Source organism: Chiroxiphia lanceolata, chromosome 7 (genome assembly GCF_009829145.1).
Source record: "Chiroxiphia lanceolata isolate bChiLan1 chromosome 7, bChiLan1.pri, whole genome shotgun sequence".
NCBI lineage: Eukaryota > Metazoa > Chordata > Aves > Passeriformes > Pipridae > Chiroxiphia > Chiroxiphia lanceolata.
This window is the reverse complement of record NC_045643.1, coordinates 5,463,829-5,491,071: the sequence shown is the minus strand read 5'-3', so window position 1 is coordinate 5,491,071 and position 27,243 is coordinate 5,463,829. Positions and strand designations below refer to the sequence as shown.

General features: G+C 42.2%; 1 protein-coding gene across 13 annotated transcripts in view; it reads right to left on the bottom strand.

Moving 5' to 3' along the window:
• The window catches only part of CPS1 (carbamoyl-phosphate synthase 1), a 337,480-nt gene that overhangs the window by 212,357 nt on the left and 97,880 nt on the right, over positions 1-27,243 (bottom strand). For all 13 annotated transcript variants that reach the window (XR_004358089.1, XR_004358088.1, XR_004358090.1 and 10 more), the window contains 12 exons: positions 26,966-27,107; positions 25,463-25,540; positions 23,865-23,963; positions 23,064-23,159; positions 19,849-20,038; positions 18,555-18,712; positions 17,656-17,784; positions 15,138-15,282; positions 14,642-14,852; positions 13,374-13,572; positions 11,020-11,196; positions 7,302-7,420 (listed from right to left, as the gene is read on the bottom strand). Coding sequence is in view for 8 of the 13 variants with exons in the window: in XM_032693562.1 (XP_032549453.1) it covers positions 7,302-7,420; positions 11,020-11,196; positions 13,374-13,572; positions 14,642-14,852; positions 15,138-15,282; positions 17,656-17,784; positions 18,555-18,712; positions 19,849-20,038; positions 23,064-23,159; positions 23,865-23,963; positions 25,463-25,540; positions 26,966-27,107 (1,743 nt within the window). In the remaining 5 variants the exon portion in view is untranslated. The remainder of the gene's footprint in view (positions 1-7,301; positions 7,421-11,019; positions 11,197-13,373; positions 13,573-14,641; positions 14,853-15,137; positions 15,283-17,655; positions 17,785-18,554; positions 18,713-19,848; positions 20,039-23,063; positions 23,160-23,864; positions 23,964-25,462; positions 25,541-26,965; positions 27,108-27,243) is intronic.

Genomic DNA, 27,243 nt, shown 5'->3' with positions numbered 1-27,243 from the left:
ACATAAACCATGAGCACCAGAACTGAAGGCATGGATGGGTGTTTTACAGGAGCAAACAAAGCAGAATCCACCAATTCTCTGGCAAAACTGATGTTAGCCATCACCAGCTATGAAGGACACAGCCACACTAGATTTCTCTCCTAGACTCAGCATTCCTAAAGTACGAGTGAGCAGACCTGATGACCCCAAGAAAATGAGCCTGTTTACTCCCTTGCCCTCCCTTCCTTCTGCCTCAGGAACACACATAGCTGGCTGTCATTTGAGTACTGACAGACACAGAAAATTGCCTTCATTTGCAGCTTGTTTCCACTGCATTTTTTCTATCTCATTATAACAATATCATTCAATGTCACCCCCCACCCCAGCAGGGTGGCGAAAAAAAGCAGTGATTATTTCACAACATGATTCATTTGCCTTGGGCTAGCATCTTAAATCAGGTTAGGCCACTTACTAATCCATGCAGAACAGTAACTGTTTTTGTACAGGACAACCAGCATGCAAGAGAAAAGCCGAGTCCCTAACAGGGAAACGGAACATTTATTTCCATGCATTTTTTCCCCTCTGCTACTCCCAATGCAAGATAGGAGCCAGCAGAATCTCTCCATCATGTTTAAAGGGAGCTGGATCAGAGAACTGCAAATCCTTAGCACTGATATGGAAATCACGCTGCCTCTCTGCATGTATTGGACATACATGTTTATAAAAGAATAATATCTATTTACTAATAAAGGTAATTTTTAGCATTTATATCTCAACTTTCATGGAAATCATATAAAGAGACATGTAAACAGCATGGTAGTTCGCAGATAGCAAGCAGAGGTCCAGGGGTGTCCATTTTTAAGATCCAGCATTCCCACTGCCTTTGCTCAAGGACAGACCTTTAGATGTGCTGGAGACACTAAAGCCAGCAAGAGGCAAAATCAGGCTGATCTCTTTGAATGTTTGAGTGCATATAACCCTTCAAGCTCACCAGAAATCCAGAGCCAAAAAGAGAAGACAACAATTCTCATTTCTGGCTATTCCCAAATATATGAACCAGTCCTACATCACTGCTTCCCACCTCCCTTGGAGCAACACTTACTTTTCCAACACAGAGCAAAAAGTCTTCCAAAGATTAAACTCCCTCACTGGTTTACAATCAATTCTGAAACAAGGGAAGATTAAGTGGCCATGATTTTAGATTTCTATAATGCTTCTTTTTCCTAATATTTGCCTTTCAAAATGAAAGTCAGGAGTTTCAGAGCCTCAAAACCATATGATTAGATTTTAGCACACTGTCATAATCATTGTGGCTGTTCACTCCCTCAGAAAGCTGAAGTCCCTTGCACATTTTGCAGTTTATAAACAACACAAACCTTTCCCCAACCTTGCTTGTGACTCCATTTTAAGCTTCCAGTGTTGATTTGCTGTTGCTTTTAGTTTAAAATTCCATCCTGCCATCTTTGAAACTCCATCCACTCACTTCTTCAACAATAAAAGGAAATGGAATAAATTCCCCTTAATTAGGAAATTTTCACCTGGCACAGAGGACCTGGGGAAATCTATTAACTGACTGTAGGAACGCTGGCAGCATTGCAATTATCAGGAGAGCCTGCTCTCTTCAGCACAGCCCTCTCTTCCATTTGACCAGCTTTCATCTGATCCACCAGTTTAGGAGTAATACTAAATAAACATGCCAGCAGAAAGTCCCTGCTTGATAGGGGAAGAAACACTCTTTTTCTTGTCTCCCAAATCAGGTTCTGCTTCGTTTTCTCTATGTTGCCAAGTTTATGCCCATCCACATATTACTTAGGCTGATGTGAATGGGTCTTGATCAAAAGGACCAGGAATATTTTGTGAACAGAGACCAAAGCCCGAGCTGGGAGCATTTGGGACACAGCTACTGTGTCAGTTAACAACTGACCTGTAAGCCCACAGGCTCACCTTACAGGTCACCTCTGCTTCATCTCGGCAGCTACACGTGTGGCTTGGATATGCACAGAGGAGCTGCAAAGATGAGCAAGATCCAGCTCAGCCCACCTCTCTTGAACTCAGCTCCTCTGTACTCTGGAGGGATATAAACCGAGACTAAAATTTAAGCTCAGTTTCACTTTGGCAAGCAAAGTGGGCCGAAAGCAAGAAGTACTGGAAGCAAAATGCCTTATGCCCAATCCTTAGAGAGCTCTTTGCTTCTCAGTAGTCATAGGCCTGGAGGGTTTCAAAAGCCTGCTTGATTTCAGGCTGGATTGCATACAAAGACATATTGTTTTTCCTTTCCTCATTGTCCTGCTCTGTTTCAAGGTTCCTAGTGGCTTCCTTGATTACTCCTGATATTTTACAAGATTTTGAACATGCTACAACTAAAATAATGAGATCAGGGTAAAAATTCTCTCCCCGCTTCTCTTCTCAGGGAGATAGATTGTTACCAGTTTTACCCTCCTAAGAAAGTCATGAGATGACTGATAAAAAGCTGTCAAAGGAGCTTTCAGGGAAGCAGGAGCAGTAAACCAACAAATCTCACTCACTGAACAACTGCCACTCCAGCATCTACACCTTTAACATTCTGGTTCCCCAGCTAATAAATCTCATTCTGGACATCTTGATTTAAGTAATGTGAACCTCACACTGTGCCCTAAGACCTGAATGACTCACTCAGAGGATTAAGTGATGCACTGAAGCAACAGCTCACTGGGATGCTTACTCAAAGCCTATTTTCTACCCCTAGTAAAAGAGAGCTTTTAGGTCTTTGCTGGGATGCCACAGTACAGACTTGCATCCTTCTGGTATTGTACATACTGGTTACAAAGATTCCCCAATGGCTTTTTTTGGCAATGCTTGTATATCCTCTGTATGAAGGAAAATATGCATATTGTGTTTTCACAAACGCACAGATGCTTTGAAAGAAAATATTACTGTGAAATTATTATTGATGGTTCTATAAGACAAACAGAAAGTATCTTAAGTCAGATTCACACAAAGCACAACTAACAGTGCTGAATAGCTGCTTGTAGAATATTCTCCTCATGTACTGCATTCCTAAGATGTTTCTAGTCTTCCCTGCCCCACAGTTCACAAAGAAGACAAAAGTACTCTTTCCAGTTAGCTAGAAACAAGCACTACAAATATGTCAGTGACAGCTCCTCAAACAGCATAAATCAGCATAGCCTCATTTGGCATAATTGGACCTGCTCTGCTTGATGCCCACACAAGACCTGCCTGACAGCTCTGACTTGTGCCAAAAGCACACAGGTCAGCAGAAACACTGCTGAGAAGAGCAAGGATGCAGCAACCTCTGTGGAAGAACACAGCCTATTGATGGCCTGCCTGAGCTTCTCTCCCAGCAGTGCTTCCCAGCTCACCTGCTGGTGCCAGCACCTGTGTTTCTGTGGCTACTCCACCACAGTCACGTTTTGAAATCCAAGCCATGCTTCCAGCAAGCAGCTTTCAAAGCACACATGGACCCAAGGACATGAGATCTAAAAAGGAATTTGCAATAAACGCCTTCCTTCTCCCAGGGGCTGCTGAGCAGAGCACCCAGCTACAAACGCTGGGCTGAGTGGGTCTTCACCTTTCCACTTTTGTATGCTTTCCCTTTTATTAACCTGTGCCTCTTTAAGAACAAGAGCAATACTCAGGACTGCATCTACCCCTCTCAAGCAAGCCACAGGCCAGGAGGCGTTTTCACTCAACACCCACAGAGCAAGGACATAGTCTCCTCAAAAACAAAGCTCCAAAACATAAAGTTATCAAAATATGACTGGTGCCATCATTTCTCACTGTTAGTAGGCTGGCTACTTTGGTATCCACCAAAAGGATGATCTGCTGCTTTTATTAAGGTTATTTTGAAGAGTTGAGATTTAAAGTAACAGAGTGCAATTCACTGCACTGCCAGACTGTCTTTGAGATTTTGGGCAAGCTCACCATCTCTGTGCTTAGCTCCTCAAAATGGGGGTTTATCCTGCTCCTATTTTCTCACTTGAATTTTACTTTACAGCCTTTTATCAAGTGTGCTGAACAGCTATGGAATCACTGCAGGGCCCTTCCCCCCACTTTTTGCTCACAGGACTGGTAAGGCCAAATCTAGGGAAAGAATTTCCTGATAACAGCACATCCTGTTGCACTACCCCTGCTTCCTACATCATCACCAATTCATGGACTGACTGCATAGGATGGTGCTTGCTCCTTGCGTGTGCATACGTGTACATGGTTTTACTTTTGTGTGTGCATGTGTATGGTGGGGCAGGTTGTAGTTGAGATTACATCTAGGTATAAAGGTAACTGGTAAGTTTCCACTTAAAATGAAAAAATATGTAGGTCACAGGAGAAACAGCAGAGTCACATTTTTGACATGTTTGTGATATTGATATTCTCACAAGTACCCTCCAACTGGCTTTCTTTTCCCGTTCCAGCTCAGGCCATTTGCCTTCTTGCAGCCCCATCACATGATCTGAAACAACTCCTCCATCCTAGGGGGCCCAGAGGCAGAGTCATATGGAAACACTGCCACAGTATGTCAAAGCTATAGTCTCACCAGCACCAAAGTAAATGGGGCAGAGTGTCCTCCCCAGTCCCTACTGTCTCTGCAAATGGCTGGCCTTGCCTCTACACCATAGAGAATGCGCATTTATAGATCAGAAAGTCCCACACACACATTACATTATCCCAAACAACCTTCCTCACATCTAAACAGATTCCTTGCATATATCAGTGAGGCCTTTTGCTCACCTCTGAATCGCTGCACGTGGTGAGGATGCAAGGCAGTATGTGGTGCGTGAAAGCTGCTCGCTGAACTGTTCACAAAGGCCTCCACCTGCCTCTGATTCCCCTTCCCCATCTGTTTGTCATACCCACTTGTTCTAGCTCTAAATTTCCCCTTGGTAGAGACCATCTCCTTATTACCAGTCTCTACAACTGCTCTGCAGGGCCCAAATCAAGACCCTTGGCAGAAACATTACTACAACTGCATCCAAAACCTCACTGCAAAGTACTCCCAGCCTCATCCAGAGACAAAAAAGAAGGGACGGATTCATCTGAACAGATGGTAACCAGCAACAGTGCCCAGGAACAGGACAACTATTTCTGGTTCTGGTAACTGTATTTCAACAACAGAAAGATTCAAAGCAATGATGGTGTCACGGTTCATTCTTTTCAACTGGAAATTATCCTGTAGCACAGGTAAAACTCATGCCAGGCATTCCGGGAACTGGAAACAGCTGGCTGCAGGAAGAGCACATGTGTGCCAAGTCTCATCTGCATCACTCAGTTAGCTTTCCCTTGGCTATTGCAGAGATATGTTTCCTGATGTGGCTCACTGGACTAGTCTCTTAGTTAAGGTCACAAGTGTTTTTTTTGCTGGCTCTTTGCTTTTGTGCCAATGTGCCTTCAATGTAATGCAGCCAGACAGTCCATTCGCTCCTCCAGTGCAGGCTGGGAGGTAAGACAGTTTCCTTGGAAAGGTGTGAGTAATGACAGTGGAGGGAAAATCTGCCTGGTGAGAGAATGAGAGATAATTTATATGTTCAGCCTAGAGAAACAGAAGGTTTGCAGTGACCTTCCAGTACCTGAAGGGAGCCTACAAGAAAGATGGAGAGGGACTATTTACAAGGGCACGTAGTGATGGGACAAGGGGAAATGGCTTCAAATTGACAAACAGTACATTTAGATGAGATATTAGGAAAATATTCTTACTGTGAGGTTGGTGAGGCACTGGAACAGGTTGTGTAGACAGGTTGTGGCCTCTCCACCCCTGAAGGTGTTCAAGGCCAGGTTAGGTGGAGCTCTGAGCAACCTGGTCTTGTAGGTGGTGTCTCTGCCCATGGAAGGGGACTTGGAATTAGTTCATCTTTAAGGTCCCTTCAAACCCAAACCATTCAATGACTTTATGACACCACTGGCAATCTGAGTTGAATTGCATGAATCCACCTCCAAGGGACACAACATTGGTTATGTCTGATACAAATGCAAGGTTGGATACTGCCTAAGGGCTCTCTTCAGCAGCCTGCCTGTACAGCCTGCTGCCTAGGTCACCAGAAGGAGGAAAAACTATGGGAGGTGGTACCAGGTACTGATCATAGCGCTGACAGCATAATCTCCTGCCACCCACTGCAGAGAAAGGGAAAGCGACCTCAGGGACACAAGACAGTTTGGCAAGATTAGCTTCTATAGAGTGATGCTGGATTTATACCAGCTGAGCATAGGGTCAGCTTCTGGGATCCCAAGTGCCTCATCCCAGAGCACATCACTCCAATAGTGAGGAACTCAAACTGATTCTCGACATGTTGTTTTGCTTCCTCAGGAGCTGCACATATATATTTAAGGGGCTACAGACAAATGCAGTGCAACACAGATGTTAGAGGGCAAAAACTTGCGCAGTCAAATAAAAGATTTCTGCAAATAATCAAGCTACTCCTTATCTTCAACATCTCCCTCCACATTTATTTTTGTTTAGCTCCAGATCCAGCTTGTTCCAGAGGACAAGGGAGAACAAGGGCTGCTCAATTAAAACCGTGCAGCTGGTCAAAATGCAGACGACAGCAGGTGAACTAATGGACTTGCTCTGGTGCGCTCCCAGTGCCACCATGTGGTGACACGTGTGAGTACAACGGGTACCAGAGGCAGAGAAGCCACCAACACACAGCCAATAACTCAGCAAGGAGGCTCTTCCAGCCTTGTAAACCGTGAAGGGAAAGCTCAAGTCAGCAAGAGGCTGAACTGAAATACTTTAATTTACTGCTATCTTTCCTGTTTGCTTTTATATGATCATTCTTCTTGAAGAAAGAAGATTTATATTTAAATATGTTGGGAACTATAGATGTTTGAAAGTGTGGTACAAAAGTGTCGCATACTATATGATCACGGCAAGGCAGAAAAGCTTAAAAATCAATAGGCCAGACTGGAAATAAAATGCAGGGTATGTGGCCCCCAGGTGCAATAAGTCAGGACAAGTCCTGAGTTTGAAGGCTAACTCTGTCCTAGGCACATGAGTGCAGCACACTGTTACTCTTTGCAGGCCATTCACAGTCCCAGCCTTAGCCTCAGAGATACAATGACCGTTTTCCAAAATAAACTGTAACTTCCATAATCCTGAGAACAGTCAAGATGCCCAAGTACACAACAGATTTATTTTACCAAAAAGAGTGTGTTCAGAAATTTCTGCTGACTGCGTGAGGCAGTAAAGTGGGTTTTAAGACACCGCTGCTTACTCCAAGCACTGGAATAAACTTCCCAGCATTGACTGCATCTGTGCTTACCATAGGTTTTCCAGCAGAAGGATTCCCAGAAGGACTGTTGTGTCCTAGGACAAGGCTGTTGGCTTTTTTTACCTGTTCACTTCCTTCAAGATCTTCTCCACGTTCACAATGCTGTGCATCTTATACAGGAACCACTTGTCAATGGCCGTGAGTTTGTGAATGACATCCACAGGGACTTTGTTATCCAAGGCCTGCCAAAAACAGGACAGCACCAAACAGCCCCTTTAATACATGCTGCACAAATATAGATTTAGCCTACAAATAGGTAGCAGCAACTATATAGCATAAAGAACAAAAGGTTCTGTAGATTAAGCTGTACAAATCAAAGGTTCATCTCCCTCACAACCCCGTCTCCTGCAGCAACAGAAACTATGTCACTCAAGCAGTGTAGGGAGGCACCATCCACTTTGGTACCAAAGGCTGGCTTCTGTTTAAGTGAGAGAGAGGTAATTCGGTTTTTACAGAACCAGCATGAGACAAACCAATGGCAATAAGGCTGGGTGGCCACTGAGTACATGCCTTAGTTAACTACAGGGAGGCACATTCAGACTGCAGCACCGACTTCTCATCTGAACCTTTTACCATTCAAGTTGCCTAAATCTCAGGCTCACCATCAACCTCCTACTAGCTGGAAATGTTAAACAGGAATGTCCAGATATCTTCCTGGGGTTATTGATGGGGTTTTTTTAAACCAATCATTTGCAGCCATGGGGTAAAAAGGAACCCCACAGAGGTATTATTCATGAGACAATGAATTGCAAAACACCATAATATTTACTAAAAAAACCCAAACCAAACAAAACACCATAAAGGAATATGCTGGAGAGCCCCTCAGTATAATATATCTTCTATCAATGCAATTTCTTGGGTCTCACCAGTGGTGTACAGTTATAATTTTCCTGATAAAACAACTATAATCAACCATAATGATAATGCCAGCACAATATCTTTGCTGAGCTGAAGTAACCAGGCTTATTAACTGTTACCACACTTAATTGTTTTCTTACAGGGCAGCATCACTGTTACAAAGCCAGAGCAATTGCCACTGAAGAAAACTCCAGCGTTTATCTGGGCGTGAGCTTGGCCCACTACACCCCAGCATTATTGCTCTGAGTTACCAAGCTTGGGCACAATGTTGCCCTGTCACCACACAGTCAAAAGCAATGCTGAAAACCTCTAATGCATATTTTGCTCCTTCAGAGTAACCAGTCACACACAGAGCCTTCAGCTGGCAGCTGGCACCCAACAGCCATCGCTCTTTCCAATGCCTGCAATGAGAAGCCTGAGGCCCTCTCAGCAGACCCAGAGCACTGGCAATAACAAAGCTGGGCTTCTCACTCATTTCTAATATGCGGGAACTGGTAAAGGGCTCCTCCCCTCCTGATTCCCTCATGCTTGGAGGGTGAGGTCACACTGCCACGGCAGTGTGATGTGAACAGGCCTTTTTTCCGTCTATCTGTTTTCACAAAACACATGCAGACTTGCACATCTTGAGGACCTCCAAACTCAGTCAGTGGTCCCTGAGCCACACATACACACAGGAAGCATGACCACATACTCTCAGCCTGCTTAGGGCACTTTATTTAAAAGTCCTACGATCTCCAAAGGTAACTAAAAAAAATCACATTCCTTCCACTTGTTAGTCAGAGGAGGGGTAGAGAAAACCTTCACCCCTGTGGCATGAATCTGGAGACTGGAAGAGAAGAATGAGTTTGCAGACATTTCTTGATCCCAATCAGCACACTACAGGGGCAGATCAGGTTTCCAGGCAGAAAATCCGTGTAGGATTTGATCAGAGGCCTGGACAGTACTTGTATTCAAACCTACATGCAAGAGTATAGCTTAAACATACCATGGAAGCATGAGACTAACTCTATACAATTTTAAGAGGAGCAGGAGAGACCTGACACAACCTGAGCATCCCTGCTCAGCAGCCTGTTCCATCCCTGAAGCCTTTGGCTACTCTGGCCAAGGAGCAAGTCTCATCTATGTCAGCCTCTCTCACAGTGCCTTCTTTTACATGACCACAGGGAGCCCCACCACAACAGCAACAGCTCTGAATGGTAGCTGAACTCCCTTCCCTTGCACCTGAACACTAACTGTTCTCATCATCCAACAGACAAAGGAGAGAGAATAAGTAAAAAGCCTTGGAGGGCCAACTAGTGGGGTTTGGGAGGGAGGAGAAGACATATAACATACAATGAAGCTACATCCTTTTCCAAACAAAGCTGATGGCTAATGGAGAATAAGTGTTGGCTTTTAAAAGTCAGCAAGCAGGAAAGGAATTTTCAAGCAAGCAGCCCCAGCTGCCAGAAGCATCTCTTGCTCATATAGCTTGCCTCAGTTATTAATGGGGATGAATTAGTGCACTGTATTGGGCAGAGGCAGCTCTTTTATAGGGAGGGATTAAGACTTTGATCTTGCTTTTGACAACAGCTCCCAGTGAAAATGTCAGCAGCTGGGAACACCTAGTGTTCAGTAGGACCCAAACTCACCTTCCTCTCCCCACATCTCCTCTGTTGACATGTAGCTAAGATTAACGTTTCATAAAACCTCTCTAAGCCACTCAGAGAGACAAGCAGCAAGATTTTTCTCTCAGTCACGAGAAAAAGCTATAATAAAGACCAAACACAGCTGCTGAAAGATGAAGATACACACTTCCCCAGCTTGAAAAGCAGGAGTCAATTGCTGGACAAGCCACACATTTATAGAACATCTTGTGCTTTTCGTTCAGGCCATTTATAAGAGGAACAGCTACGTGACAACCCAGCAAACACAGCACAGCCTCAGCTGGTCACCCTCATGGGGAAATGTAAGGAGATGTATCTACACATGAGCACAAAGGGCTTACAGATTCCACCACACAAAGTCAGAGGCAGAAAAAAGAGTAATTTGCCAGGAAAGTTTGCTGCACTCTTAAAAAACACAAACCAAAAGGTAAGTAGGAGCTATAAAAGACAGCTGTGCCCTCCTCTCCATAGAGGGTATGGACAGATGGACAAGTTAGCTGCAGCAAAACCTAATGTGAAATCACACCTACCTTCTAATGTGACTAACCCCACATTTATCATCTGATATATACAGGCAAACACTGAGGAGACAAAGGAAGAAATAATTTCACACCCTAGGTCCCCTTACAATAGCACTCCCCATTACCCAGACACCTTGAAGGCTGAAGTGATTTGACCTGTGTGACAGGAGAGGGATTAAAAGAATGCTATGGGAAGTTAAGCCTCTTTCAAAGAACAGAGGATTTATTGTCTGTGAAATTAAACATACAGTTGTGTAGTTTTTTAGTTTCAAGCCTATACAAATGCGATCATTGCAAATAGACAGTGCTCTCCCAGACTGCAGCTTGCTATTCTTTATCATCCTTTGTTTCAGTTCTCAAAAAGATCTTCATTTAATCCTTTGAAATCTGCAAAACTGGCCAGTTTTGACTGGCACTTACACTGGTATAAATCAGAGGGCCGAACATTAGCCAATGTTTACCCAACAAATATAATATTATAGGAAAGGAAAGTGATCCAGGTCTCCATCAGTGCTCAGCTACAAACTGAGGTATCAGGAGACAGGAATGCACCTGAATGCAATGAGCCACCAAAAGGCAAACACATTACCTGAACATGGAAGATGAAGGAAGCATCACCACGGATCCTATACAGGGATAGGATGCCAGTGTGCTTGGCAGAGGGAAGCAAGGGGGTGAAGTAAACTGTGACCTCAGTTGACCCAACCTGGTAGCTATAATTCAAGAGACAAAGGTCAAGGCCTTTTTATCTCTTGTTACCTTGGCTATTGCATATATTCGAGTGCTGGTTGGCTCAGAAAGCTCCTTCTGGAGATCTACGATGGCTGGCCAGACTTTATTCATAGGCAGACGTGAAGTGAAGCCATCTACTGAGGGGTGGCACATCCTCAGGGCCTTTTGAAAGCTCTCTTCAAAAGTGCGTCCAATAGCCATGACCTGCAAAGGAGAGCACTTCCACGTTACCTACACTGAGCTGTGCCCTCAGTAACAGAGGAGTGCAAGTTGAAACCATGAAGGCACAGGTATGGAAAGATGACAGACTGTGGACTCCTCCATAAGACAGTCCTGATGGCTTTAAGATAGATGCAGCTGATTGAGCCTTGGGAGTCCCACTTCTAGGTCTGACTCTGCCCACTTTATCAATGGGGAGTTCCGGAGAAGTGACTCCTTTCTGCTTCTGTCTCCCTGTCTGTAAAATACAGGAAGCCACTGCTCTCCTCTCTAAATTGCTTTGAAGCACTTCAGTAGAGAGAGCCATTATCTAGCAGCATGGGTATAGTAATACAGAACGATATTTCTGTTTAACAACCTGTTAGAGATAGAAACTTACTGTGGGAATTTTAAGGTTCAGGAGAAATCTGCTCCTCTTCCTTCAAATTACATTTAACAGTAACTCTCCCCTGTGAGGGTTCTCTTAAAGGGTTACTCCTCCTTGGCATAGCAGCACTGGGGCTTCCCTCCTTCAGTCTTGACATCACATCTAATAAGAAAACAAGCCTTTCTCTCTGGAAATCTGCAAGGTAACAGAACCCTTTCTCAAACTTCTAAATTTTTATTTCCCATTGCAGTCAAACCCTAACAGCATAAAAATCTTCTCAAACACAATGCTGAAAAATGTCAGAAGAAAAAACACAATTGTTTTCTCTTTTCTCACAGCTCCAGGCCCACTGCCCAGCACAACAGAACTCAGGAAAAGCCAGGCCAGGCCATGCTGTTCAGTTAATAAAAGTGCAGTAGGTGCTGTGATCTGGCTTCAAGTTCAGGCCTGGGGAGATGACTGTGCCAACTAATAGAGACATAGTGGCAAGAAAATCTTTGCTTCAAGGACTCCCCCTCCTGCTCACAGGTTCTGCAGACTAACCTTTCTGCTCAGTACCTCTGCCAGCTGCAAACTGCATCCCTTAAGCTTCTCCTTCCCTGCTTCAGTTCACCCTGCACCATTACAGCACTGACTCTTCCTATATCTCCCTCTTGCCTTTACCCAGCATCCTGCCTGGAGAAGGACACAGGTTCAGGCAGTTCTGTGACATATGAGCACTGGAAGGACTTGATGCTTCCTGCTGCAAATGTGTATGGCCAGCAAGTGTTTACAGCTGATAGTGCACAAAGCAACTGTATTTAGGAACTCCAGCTCTACAGAACGGCCCCAAACGCCTGGGCAGAGAGGGTTAATATCAGGAAGCATCAACTCACTCAAAACAAAACAAAACAAACAAACAAACAAACAAACCAAAAAAAAACCAAACCAAAACAAAACAAAAAAATCACCTCATTGCCATAAAAAGCCAAAACTGCCAATGAAAATCAAATTCTCATTAATTCTTCCAGTACTGATAAAGGCTTGTTGTCTCATGACAACAATGATGTAAGGGTGATCTTACATGTCAAAATAATTTAATAAAATAGCAACTTGAAAAGCATTAGGAAAGAAAGGCAATTGAAAAAATACACAGTTCATTATTTTGCTTTGGTAGCTGATAGGTAATTAACTAATTAAGTGATTAATTTACCCATTTTGCTTCATTTCTCTCCTCTTAAAACTTGGTCTGAAAATACTGTAGTTGTCCAGACACCTTAAATTCTGATGTAAGAGACTTAACCACCAAGAGAAGTCAAAACTTCAGAGCAAGATTACAGGTTCTGTTTAGATTTGAAGAGCAGAAGTAGGCTGAGATTTGGCATATGGTTTTAACACAGAGGACAAATAACTTGGGAACAACTGAGAGCTGTGGCTCATGGGCATCACTGAAAATCTTAACAGACTACAACTTGTGAAGTTTTACTCTAATTAACCACCACTACACAGCCTCAAACTAAAAAATTACTCTCAGAGCCCTGGAGTAAGTGTTAAGAATGAAGTCAATCTCAGGTAATCCATAGTGATCTCTTCCCTTAGGAGTCAAACCATTTACGAATCCACACTGGGATAACCAAGATTACACAGTCCTAACTCATTTTAATTAATTATAGTACTGGATAAAAATTGTTTGAGCTGAATAAATACCCTCAAATTTATTAGGTCCTTGAAGACAGATATTCTGAGGGTTTCCAAGAAAGAGAAATGACTTTCCCAAGTGGTGGAATGAAAGGGAAGGGGAGAGTCTTGCACTCACCTCCCCCACACTCTTCATGGAGCTTCCAATCCGGCTGGATGTATGTTGAAAACGGTCCAAATCCCAGAGGGGTATTTTGGTAACAATGTAATCGAGGCTGGGCTCAAAACAGGCAGAGGTTTTTCCTGTCACAACGTTCTTGATTTCTGGCAAGGGAATCCCCAGGGCAATTTTGGCAGCAATGAAGGCTAATGGATACCTGCCATAGAGGAGAAGTAGAGAACAGTAGAGAAGGAAGTACTTTGCTCTTGCAAATCCCAGGAGTGGATCCAATTAAACAGATGTGAAGTGATTGTCCCTCCTCAATACAGTGGAAGGTTCCTGTGCTCAAGCACAGCATGACCCATCCAGCCTCCTGCATCAACACACTGCAGATTCACCTCCTTCGATCTGGGCCTCGCTTTTTTATCCACAAAGACACCACTTTCAGTGCCTGTAACACCCACAGTAAGCCCACACTCACAGATATGTTTTGCTGCAAGTCTGTCATCTAAAAAGGAAACAATCGAACACCCACTGCCCAGCATTATGGCTCATCTCCAGCCTGCTACGGCTCTTCAACAACCACAAGAGCCTCTGAGAACTGCAAATTAGAGATTAATTTGTGTCTCTCAACAGTATCTGCAAAGTGCAATTAAGAAGCCAATTTTTAAACAGGCTGCTCTGACCACCCTTATCTTGATTAGTTTATGATTAGCCAACAAAACAAAGGAAGCTAGCAGTGCCATTTGCATCAATCTGACAGACAGCTCATCAGTAACCGTGTCCTCTGGGTTCCAGAGGTGATTTGCAGCCAACATATGGATACAGTGTATATGCTTTGTAAGGCAGCTATTAGCTTCCCTCCCCACGCACACCTCCTGGGAGTTTTCCCATTTGTAGTACAAGAATCAGCAGGGTGGAATAGACCCGGAGAGCTCACTAACCCCTTCCCCCATCTCCCAGTAGGACTGGCTCTCCAAAGGTCAACCCTAGCAGGTGCTGACAAGAACTGCTTTAGAAGCTTCCCATACAGAAACCTGCTCCTTACTGACCTGACCACTCCAGAGTTCTCCCTGAGCCAATTTCAGTCTTCCTTGATGAAAATTTAGCCTCCATGTTTTAACTGCATGGAGAGCAGATGCAGGAACTCTTCTTGTAGCTGTCACATACTAAATAATACATAGATTCGAAGCATTACTGAAATGCCCTCTTTTTGTTCTGCTCCCCTCATTTTTGTTTATTCATTTGTTTTTCTTTAGCATGTGGGGTTTTTTAAATAATCTTACCCTGTCGCCTTGGAGGCCAAAGCTGAACTTCTCGAGAGTCTGGCATTAACTTCAATAATGTAGTACTCCAGGGAAGTTGGATGAAGAGCAAACTGGATATTACACTCTCCCACAATATCCAAATGTCGGACAACTTTGATGGCACGATCCCTCAGCATCTGAAACTCCTCATTAGTGAGTGTCTGGCTTGGAGCCACTACAACAGAATCTCCTGTTTGTCATAATGTAGAAGTGAAGGAAAATGAGAAGCAGCTCAGCAGCAGTAAATCCTGGCCTCACAGATCACTGACTTTGCCAACCCACTGCTAGAAATCAGGTGGGTTTAGCTTAAAAATATCTGTTTCACACCCTAGCCGGCTTTATCCAAGACCAGAAGAGTGTTTCTAGAGCTCACTTCATCAATAACAAAACTGCGTCAATAATAGCAGGCAGAAGGGCACTACATAAAAAAAGTTAATGAGCCATTTCTAGTGAGCCACCATGTGCCCAAGCATACCTGTGTGGACTCCCATAGCATCAATGTTTTCCATATTGCAGACAGCAATACAGTTATCAGCAGCATCTCTCACAATTTCATATTCTATCTCCTTCCAGCCAACGACGGACTTTTCCACCAGAATTTGGTTAGTCATTGCAAATGCCTGGGAATAGTTCAAGGAAAATAAACAGCAAAAAAACCCAACCAAACAAAAAAAAACCACCAACAAAACAAAACAAATAACAACAAAACAAACAAACAAAAAGCTCTCCCCCACAAAAAACCACCAAAACCCTTATTAGAACATATTCTATATTTAAGACTTCTATGACTTATCTCCAGACACCCCAGACCAACCAGAAAATTGAAAGATGTAAAGTTCATACCATTGATAACAAGCACTCTATATTTCTTTGTTTGGTTGGTTTTTTTTAATTGCTTCAGTTTCATTTGAAAGTCACAGAAAATAGTTATGTGATATGATGGGGAAAAAAAAGGTGGCATGTGTGCTTGCAGTGGCATATAAATAACAAATAGGAATATAAAAACATCTAATGCTTCAATCATGCAACAGACACAAGCTTTTATGTGGGCAGCCCCAGGGACTTCAGTAGGAGAACACAGCAGAAATGACAGAGTAACGGGGAGTGTGGGTGCCAGCAAACACTACGCAGTTAATAGCACTAATAATGCTGCTTATCATTGGCACACTAACCAGAGGCAAGGGTTGTGATTTATTCTTAAACTAATCTTGAAAGCACTCCTCAGTGCATGAGTCAAAAATGAATAATACAGTTTGTTGGTAAATGAGCATAATCTAAGGGAATAAATGGTCTTAATATTAGCAGATAGAAAATATTAATCAATTTGTATTTAAAATCCTAAAAAGTAATGGGCACACTGTCAATCCATCCTTTAGCACAGCTTCTTGTTTTAGTGCTGCCCATTAATTGGGTCTTCAGTCTGGTCCCCTCTGTCATTAAATCAAGCAGTAATTCAAATGTTGCCCTTAGCTCAGTTGCCAAAATCACACATAACAAAAAGAAAAGTAGTTTGAAGAATGGTATTCCACACCCAGCCTAAGCAGGCACCGAGTTTGTGGTGATGTAGCAGGGACGCTCAACCACACCTGTAAAACAATCCTCACTGTTCCGGTGTCTGTCTTTTCCCACTCAATGAGCAGGCTTGGGAGACACGAAGTAAAGGTCAGGTTACCTGAACTAGCTGTGTTCAGTTATCTGAACTATGAACAATTCAGAACCCAGTGCCTGAAAAGCCAGTTCATTGAATTACTACAGATCATCTTCATAATGGAAAAGAACAGAGTTTCTGCTGGGTTGTGAAAATGAGCATCCAAATTTAATTCAACAAAAGTCACATTGGTTTTCACTGTAAATTTTGAAATATTGGTACTGAACTGGAAGGAGCTGTTCACTCTCCGAGGGACAAGAGGCCTTGCAAGACAGATCCTGATCAACTGGAGCATGAGGCTATGATTAATAGGAAGACAAATAACAAGTAGAAGTGTCAGATTTTGCACCTAGGATGAAGTAAGCCCGGCACAAGTATAAATGGGGAGAGGAGCAGCTGGAGAGCAGCATTACAGACAGGAATCTGGGGATGCTGGTAGGCAGCAGACTCACTTTTTTTAAAAAACACCAAGACTTGCTGATTAAAACCAGGGAGTTTCCCAATGAAAAACTGTTTTTATATAAACCTTTCAGACAGCTGAACTCCCAGGGTTTTTGGGTGAATTTTTGCTTTCTCTAAACAAAGCCAGAAAAGTCATTTTCGCATCAGCAGTATTCCTTTTGAGCAACACATGAAAGATTAAGAGGCTCAGCAAACCAGGAAAAGACAAACACAGTAACTTTAGAGCCTCGTGGGTAGATTTTTTCCCTAAAATTCTGCGGTTTTGTCAAGGAAAAAAGCTTTTGATTTGTTTTCCCCAATTATCTGTTTACTGTTCACAGCAAATTTTTAAACAACAATCTTGGATTTCCTACAGAAAAAGAGCTGTCCTCATAACCAGAGATGGGCAGTAGATGTCAAATTATGAAGTGGCATCCTTTTAAATCTCTACATGAGCTTTTAACCTAGCAAAAATACCATATTTAGACAGAAATACAGTAGAGACCCAAGGCTCCCAGCTCTCCTGTCCCTGAGACTACATTATCACTCAGCATTTCAAATGTTTCACCTTCCTTGACCTCATTCATGTGCCATTTACTCATGAAAGTCAGTGAATTTAGGCCAGTATGTTTCATTTCAGACCAAAACTGCTGAAAAAACTTGCTCAAATTATGACTGTTTGTTGTGAATTTAACAGATCTGTCATTTAGCCATTTTCACTACCCAACTCAATAAGAATTAGGAAAAGCAGGCAGCAGATTATGAAAAGCACAATCAGGGCAACATTTTACAAGTAAGGCGAAAGGTAGGGTATGTACAGTTCCAGTCCCTGTGACTATTAGAAGAGTAGCTAAGAAAATCACATGTTCAGTTCTATTCCCAGAGCTTGCAATTCCAGACATACCTTTGTACCAAGGTCCAGCAAACTTTCCTTATCAGGACATATGCCTGACCCCAAACCACCAAGGGCATAGGCAGAACGTATCATGACTGGGAAGCAAATGTTTTCAGCTGCCTTCAGAGCCTCTTCAACCTTAAAGGAGAGAGGAATACATTTCAGAGAGAGAGAAAAATTCAGATGAATAAAGTCTTCAACTCTGGTTACACGGTTACCTGGAAATCCCATCAGTAAGACACTAAACTGTCCGAAGGTAAAATGAAAATAATAAAAGTTGGCTTTGCAATATTACTTTGTTCTGACAAGCAGCAGAAAACTGCACCCCAGGAGGTAACTTCTGTCTTTAGCTATGTGTGGAATTCCTTGCTGACTTTCCATAGACATTTCCACTTTCCTTACCAGGTCTATCTCCAGAGACTTTAGCATGAAATAATCCCTCCAACAGACATCCTGGTTTAAGACCTGTTTGGTTTTCTCCAAACTCCAATGGACTTTCCATGAACCAATTTTTTATTTTCATACTCCCATCCTCAAGAAATATTTCAATACTGCTGATTTTGAGGACCTAAACACTGAAGTCTAAACAGCTTGTGCAAGATTTAAAAAAAAGAAAAGTACCTCCAACATCTTACAGACTTTTGTGCTGCAGCACAGGAGTCACTCCAACCAAATTTACTTTTCTTGTCAATGAGTAAATTAGCTTAGGCTTTTCAAGAGCTTAATTGCACTTTCACTCATTTTAAATCAGTGACCCACCAGCAATTCCTGAGGAGTGATGATGCAGGCATACACACTACACTATCCACAGCTGCATTCAGTTTTCACTCAACAAAACCAAAAATACTTTTACTAACTCAAATAGGTAACAGTAATAGTAATCACATCTTCAAAATTATCTGATTTACCGATTCCACTGCAAAGCTAGGAGCAATCTTTTCATTTAGCTCAGTCAGTTTATCAGAAAAGAGCTTTCTATCCTCTGTAGCCATGATGGCTTCAACTGATGTACCTAGAACCTTCACACCATACTGCTGCAGGACTCCTTGCTTGAAGAGTTTCACTCCTGCAGAGTAAACAAAGACACAGTTTTGAGGATTGATAGTAGAAGGAAGGGACCTTAAAGATCATCTCATTTCACTCCCTTGCCATAGGCACCTTTCACTAGACCAGGTTGCTCCAAGTCCCATCCAACCTGGCCTGGAACACTTCCAAGGATGGGGCATCCACAACTTATCTGGGCAACCTGTTCCAGTGCCTTACAACCCTCACAGTAAAGAATCCAGAAAGCTTAGAAAACTTAGACAGAAGAAAGTATTCAAAAGATATCTGACTAGCTGACAACTTGTCTGGCCTCATCAACAGCTAATTTTATTATTCTTTTTCAGTATTAGATCTCAAAACCATACCATGAAATGTTCTGTCCTCAAATCGGTGAGGGATATTAGTATAAGATATTAGTACAGTTACTGCTTGGCCATCATCTGCAACACAGAGCAGAGTTGCACAGATGAGTACTGGTCCAAGAAGTTAAATGAAGGTAAATTTTCCTTTTGATCTCTGCTTCAAGTTGGTCTGAATATCCCAAATCCAACTACAATAACTAAGAATTAAGCTGAAAACCAGGACATATTAATTATTTCTAATTAATAATTTATTAATTTTAATTAATTATTTTTAATTTAATTTAATTAATTATTTTAATTAATATGTCCTGAAAACCAGGACATATTAATTATTTCAAACCCAGCAATTAGATGTTATGTCCACAGCTTAGCAGTGACTCACTCTCCCCAGGCCTCTGCCTGTATCTCTCAGTAACCCAAGCAATGTATGAGGCATGTGGGTCTTGCATGCCTGCACAAATAAACTCTGCTGAACATGTGGCAGGATCATAGAATCATTAAGGTTGGGAAAGACCTCTAAGATCATCGAATCCAACCTTTAACCCAGCACCACCACGTTCACCACTAAACCATGTCCCCAGGTGCCACATCCACACGCCTTTTGAACACTTCCAGCCTGTTCCAATGCCTGACCACCCTTTCAGTGAAGAAATTTTTCCTGATATCCAATCTAAACCTCCCCTGGTGTGACTGGAAGCCATTTCTTCTGGTCCTGTCCTTTATTACTTTACTTGTTATTTGGCAAAAATTATGAGTCTGCCTGCAAGGAGTGCCAAGGCATCTGTATCACACTCACCACAGTTGAGAGCAGTCTGGCCACCCATGCCCAGAATTATTCCATCGGGACGCTCAGCCTTGATGACCTCTATGACAAACTGTGGAGTGATGGGGAGGAAGTAGACAGCATCAGCCTGCTTTAAGCCAGTCTCATTGGTCTGCACTGAAGCAATATTGGGATTCATGAGGACAATTTTCACATTTTCTTCCTGAAAAATTAAAATTTGCATTAAAAATAGGCATAAAAAAAGCTGACAGCCGCAGCAAGAGATGGGGTTCAACAAGCAGTTTAGCAACAGCAGAATTAAAAAAGTCTCATCCATTATGTCCTGTCCCATAAGAGATTTCTGGTCTCTCACACGAGGCTGAACTAATGCCAATTCTTTACTTTTGTGCCACTGTCTCTTTGTGAATCTTGAGGAAATGGACATTCCCAACCATTTCAGAAATTCAGTCAAAATTGTTTACCACATTTAGGACTTACACAAAGGAGACAGGAACAAAGTCCAGCATAATCACATCTGTCTTCTGTTGGAAGTCAGATTAAAAATGCCAAAGCAAAAAATTTAATTCTAAAGGCAATCTTTTCTTGGCAAGCAGTAGGTCTTTGATCATGGGTAACCAGGTAGTTCTCAGATTTTTTTGTACCAACTAGTAACAGTAACAAAAATACATTTTTTGCTTTGACTTTCCATAAAGATGCTTTAATTTTCCTGCTGTTATGACTTTAAAAATCTTGTCCTGTAACTTTTTTATTTGATATTGCACATATTAAAAGACAAGCTCTGCCTCTATATGCAAGACAAAGGTTAGTGAAAACTTTACTCTGCTTTTTCTCTGTCACAGATAAGAAACTGAGATAGAGTGATAATAAAGAGTATCTGTTTCCTGCTATACCAGTGGGACTTTTGCCACTCTTTTGGCTACAGACAGAAGTTCACTACAGTTTGCTCATTAATAGAAAAATCTGAGTCAGAGCTGGGCAGATCAACTCTCCTCCCTCTTGAAATATTAGCACGTAACGAGGAAGCCAACCAAGTTTTGCTAATAATGATGAGTGTGGCCAAGCTTAAAAAAAAAACACATGTCAACCACAAGCAGATACAGAATAATGATTTACTGCTTTGTTGAAAAGGTGGACTGGAAAGTCCAAAGGCTGCAACCTCATTTTTTTAAGGGAACTCATTCTAATCTTTATCAACTTCTTGTAAGGCAATAAACTACAAACAAACACATCATTTGCAAACAATGCTAATTATAGATGCAAAATACATTTCAAGAGAAACATTTGCTATATAGAAGTTGTGGAGGTTAAGAAACAATAATGATTCCCATTAAAAACAGGAACAGTGACAACATTTTTAAAAGAGTAGAAAGAAACAGGAACAAGGCCAGCAGATTAAGTCAGCCACCCCTTGAGCAAATGCTATTGGAAGTGTTGCTGGGACCAGTATAGAAATTGCTGTCTTCCCCCACCACACAGTAAGCATGAAAATGCCATAGGACTTTTTTGTGTTTGTTCAAAATTTGTGATTGTTTGTCTCACTGGTTTGGGGGAACAAAGGAATAGCTCACCCGGGGGTGGGATTCTCACTCAGAGCTCTGAGTGCTCAGTTCAGGGGTTGGATAACATTTCTTCTCCTTTCTTCGCTAACTTAAAATACTGCCTTAAAAACCAGCTGTAAATTCCTGCTGACCTTTTTCTCCTGTGAAAAATTGGATTTTTTTTCACTGAAGCACTTTCCTTGGAAATGTGTGGAACAGGGAAGGGAAAGAAGATATAAAACCTGTATGGAAAATATTTCAGATTTAGACAAATGATCCTAAACTGCGTAGTCTTCATGGCAGTGGTGGGGGAAAAAGATATCACATCCTCTAGCCCAATTGTTTGGGATGTTGGATTTTACTGCACCTGTAGTTTGCCCTTGCAACCCTTTCGTTCAAATTTCACCTTTTTACTTCTGCTCTGGAACTTTCACACCTCTGCAAGCTCTCCTCCTTCTTCACAAGAGGTTAGACATGAACTAGGGGGCCCAGGTAACTCTTACATTACCAGCAGTAACCCCCTCACAGTACACTTTACCCTTCCACACCTTCTCCTAGCATGAGCTTTTGCCCTAGTATCCTTTCTAGGACCTATTCTGGAAACAAAACTTGACATATATGACCTTTAAAAAGTTCATCCTATTCAAAATAAATACCATTTAGAAAACTGGCCTTGATAAGGGGTTCAAAATCTTTTGCATTGCAGCAGTCAATCACTTTATACTATAAAAGTCCAGTCCCCTCTCATGCAGTCAGGCTCTTCTGACATAAACCTTCTTGGGGTGTACGTGTGGAGATTCCTCCCTTGGCTGGGGACACCCTCCAAGGATACTCCTTGAGGTAGAGAGAAAGAGATCTCCCCATGAGTGAGTTACATCAAATCTTTACTTAATAATCATTTCTTTTTGCTAGCTTTAATGTAACTGCTTCAATAATTGCTTTGTTACAGTACACCATAATACTTTATGCTATATTATACTCCACCAGTAGATTTTTAGTGTTTATTTTGTGGAGTAAATAATTCTGATTGAGATCTTCCATCTGTTCACCTGTTAGTTTGTCATAATAAATAATTCATTTACATAAATATTTCTGTTTTGCCATCATTAAAATCTGTGGGACAAAGTAGTTTAATCATACCTCTACATTTCCTTTACATTTAAACCATTAACACAGTCCAAGGCTAAGAGAGGATTCAGCTGCATCTAAACTCTTCTCCAAGAAGGAGTTTAGAAAGAAAGGGAGTCCTTTCTGCACCTCGGGACTCAATGGCAGGGCTTTTTAATAAATTTTGTCTAAGCTTTCCACTCTCCCATGACAACCATGCCATGTGCTGACACACCCCGGAAGTTCCAGTAATTCCAGCTCAGGTGTAGCTGAGCATATCCCTCCTCTTCATCCCCATTTACTTTGAGAAGCCTGGAGTGACCAGGCACACTCACAAATAACAAACTGCTCAAAGACTGCAATGGAAACCTCGAGAACATCTCTCTTTGGTAGATAATTCTGAGTGGTTAACTCATTTCACTCATACAACAAGTTCACCAACAAAAAATGGCTAAATTTCCCTACAGTCATTTATCCTCATCAGCTTCCCTGCCCCACTGATGCCATAGTTGGAAGATCAGTTCAGCTGCAAGAAAGGAAAATAGGTTACATGAAGTTAGTATTTTCAGAGTATCTCCTCACCTTCATGGCTTTTACAGCCTGGGATCCAGAGTAATCAAATTCCCCTGCCTGACCAATCGACAGACCCCCGGATCCTAGAATGAGAACTTTGGAGACCTACAGGAGTCAAAACAGCATGAAAAAAATCAGTCCTATCATAGTGGATGTTGAAATGCACAGAGAGACTGTGCAGCAATGAACAGTTTCAAATTACAGAACATAAGTTCTCAAAAAAGAAGAAAAGCCACTTTCAAAACCACTGCACTTTTACTTCTAAGAGTATTTCCACTGGACTTCTCTCCTATATCTCGTCAGAGAAACACATGATTCATGCATGGGGCATACAATAAACATGTTAATTGTATCATGTGCTTATAGATAACCATGCCTCACTTTGGCTGCCCACAAAGTCCAGCTGCCTTCTAAGATAGAAAAACTGTATGAAATTCAGCCCACGCTTGGAATTTCAGATTTATTTGCTTAGCAACCAAGCATCAACATTCTACCACAGGCACAAAATCTCATGGCCAGATTATCCCAGGGCACCTCATTATACTGCTGTGAGAGTACCTTTCTTGGGAGAACTGCAAAGAAAAATCCATGAAACATCAGAACTTAAAACTTTCTCAAAGAAAAGGGACTTAATAACACAAGAGAGGCCTGATGACTGTGAGACAAGCAGCTGTAAGGACTTTTATAAGGGAAGCCTCCTCAGACTTCCATGACCAGTTTTCTGTGCCATTTTGTGCTGTGGGTACAGGAGGAATTAAGTAGGTCTCAGCCTCACCGACAGGCATGATAAACAAGTATCTGTATACTGACCTCTACTCTGGAAGCAGTCACTCCAGCCCTGGGCAGAATTGAGGAAATGGTACTGCCTTTCCCACTCTTAACCAGGGAAATAAAAGAATCAAAAAGGAACTAGAAAAAATAAACACATGTTTATGGAAAAATAACCACCAAAGTGGAACTAAATAAATACCAAGCAAAGAAGGAAAAAACAGGCCATTTGGGAGCTCGAGCAATCAGCTCTGCTCTGCTGCCTTCAGCAGGTAGGTTTACACCATCTGAGAAGACAAAATAGTTATTTGAAATTTTTTAACAACTTTGACATCTCTGACAAAGCTGCATTCAAGAAAGGGAGGTCATAATCAGGAAGAAAACACACATCAATCATGTCTGTGTGCTTTGCTTCTATGTGGCTGGCAGTGCAACAAGTGAACGTGCATTAAAAGCTAAAACACTGAAGAGCATACACTAGACTAGCTCAGGGAACCATATAGAACAGCATCTGCTGCAGAGCAGGGACCTGAACAGGGATATCTAAACATCAGTGGTGCTAAATCAGTGTTGTCCTTCCAGAGGAGGTCCCAGAGCAGCTGTCAGAAGTATTCTCCAGCCAGGGCAGGCAGGGCAAGGCAGGCAGCTACACACAGTGGGACAGGCTTCCCACCTGACCCCACACCTGCAGAGCTTTTGCCACACAGTCCCTGGGAATTATCCGTGGAAGGAGTATGGATGGGTCCTGCAAGCCTATCAGGATAGGCACTAAGTTATCAAACCCATCCCAGCAGTGGGAGTGCACAGACTTGGAAAAGATACACAGCTGAGAGTTGTTTTGAGTTCTCTGAGATTCACCAGTCAATCAGATTGCTACAAAACTTCTTGATATCAAGAGATTTATTTGCAGGTTTAATCAACATCATCAAATTAAGATTTAAATAAGCACTTCTATGTATTCTTCCATCTTCCTCTCTCAGGAAATGCTAAATAGCTTATTTATGTTCAGACATGCCTCCTCTGCTTTCCACATCCCCTGATGCTGCTGAGTCATACTCCATGACTACACAACCAGTTGTTACAGACTTTGTGTGAAGTCACAGATTGGGGATTAAAATTTCATTTCACTTAGGAGAACCAGAGTGAGCAAGTATGCATCCATTTACATAACTCTACAGTAATTATAAAATTTGAAAGTGGAACTAAAATGTGTTAGAAAGTTAATGATTTTATTACAAAGCATCTGGCTAGTATTTTTTCTGTTAAGATAAAATGCTATTCCTTTTGCAACCTCTTTTGCAAGAGATTTGAGCCTGACTCTGTAGAGGCTTAAGCACTTCAGTAACTTCCAACACAGAGATAATCCCACCAGGATTCGATGCATACACATAATATGAATGGAATCGTTGATCCAAAGCACACAGAAGTCAATAGACATCTTGCTGCTGATTGTAATTAGCTGCACATCAAGCTAAGCAGACACAAGCCTATGCATGATTGGGCCCTCTGTTAGGATCCCGACATTTCCAAACCCAAGATGTAGGACCATCACCAAAATAAAGACTCCTCACCGCAGCTGATACATATCTGCACTCCTCAGACCATCTGAAAGCAAGCCCAGATCAGTCCTCATACATTACCTCTGTGTCCCTCGGCCCAGGATTTGCATCTGGATAGAACTGTGCTGTGAAAATTGGTCTGGTCTCATGCATAATTCCCTGCAGGAATAAAAGTGATTCTCTTAGACACCTCCTGACAAGCAAACACACCAACAGAAAGCCACATCTTATCTCTGCAAGCACTGAAGGCCAAAGGACTGGAATGTTTCGAGGGGCTGTCAAATTTACACCCCTTTTATTCACAATCTTCAAACCATGTCTCACCAATGAGCCCCTGAGCCTCTTGCTCTGCTGCTAAGGCTCAGCTGTGCATGGACAAGGGCCACAGGGGAGATATCACTTTCACTGCAACAGCAAATACTGCTAATCTGGAAGAATTTAACAGAGCAGATACACTGGTCTGCCTCCAGAGTCAATCCTGGACTAGGTAGAGAAGAAAAGCTGGCAAGAAAAGATCACCTGGAACAAGGCTGTTAAGGAATGAATGATTTTATCATCCCAGTTTGACTGGTTCTGTCACAGTAGAAATTTTTCAAGGTTTTTGATCACAGCCTTGACTTCCATAACTCACTTTAACTGCTGATACAGGGGCTTAATCTGTGCCCTGGGTTGGGCAGAGTGATGAAAGGGGACTACTGCTGTGGACCTGAAATGAGAGGGGGCCTCATTTTCAAATGACTTAGGAAATTAGAAGATTTAGCTTAGATAAAAATTGCATCCTAATCAACTAAGGAAGTTGCTTTTTGGCATAGTAGTTGTCTTTTCTTTTAGGACTACAATTAGTTTCAGGATGTAGAATGTAGATGAAATTATGGGAACTAACAGAGAGTGAACCATAAGTACACCTGTAAGAAATCAGCTTACACGCTTCAAGAAACTTAATCAATATGAGATTGTTTTGCTAAGAAGTAAATTCAGTTAAAGATTAAGTTAATAGGAAATTCTAGTTATCTTTAACCAATGATGAATATATGTGTCCTAGTAGGTACTAGAAGAAAGAAGACACAACTGCTCCCCCCAGAAGAAATGAACTCGAGATGGCGATCTTGCTCCACGAATGAACTCCAGGATGATATTTGACCCCCAAATTATGACATAATTCGAGGTTGGACTTGTGGGAAGGAGTTTCAATGAATATTGTATTTATGCCCGAAATTTGTACTGATTCTTCGGTTCATGTATGGCAAATCAATTCCCCATGAACACCCAGCTGGCATAATAGAGATGTCCAATCCAATGATTTCTGGTTGTTGGGTTTAGTTCTTTTGTTTCAGACCTAAACTGAGTTTGGAGTCACTGTGACAATCCTACACTTTGGGCTGGTACAGCAAACAGTGGTAAAGGCTAACCCATTGTGGGCTTTAAGGCAAGCTCCAAGTAAAGTAGATGGTCAGATTACCACATTCAGCCCTGATAACGAAGTGTAATCTGACAGCAAGCTTCCAGAAGGTGAAATAAAGCCAGAGAGTATTTGCTCACTGGAGGCTTCTCTGTGCAGGTCTCTGGAATAAAGCATGAGCTCACCTCAGTGGTTTGGTCATTGGCATTCACAAAGAGAGGCTTCCAGCCAGATGAGAGGGTAGAGCTGTCAATGGCATAGCCGTGGTTCTGAGCAGTGATGACAGCCTGTCCATTCACTGCATTCAGGACGGGCTGGTTCTGGCCTCTGGAAGAAAAAAAGAATCAGAGAACAGAAGTGCCAGATGTGTCCAAATGTCACAGTTAGGAGGAGCTGGTAACTATGAGGCTGTACACAGCAGTTCAAGTGTAGCTGTTCAACACTGGCAGCCATTCAGAAGATA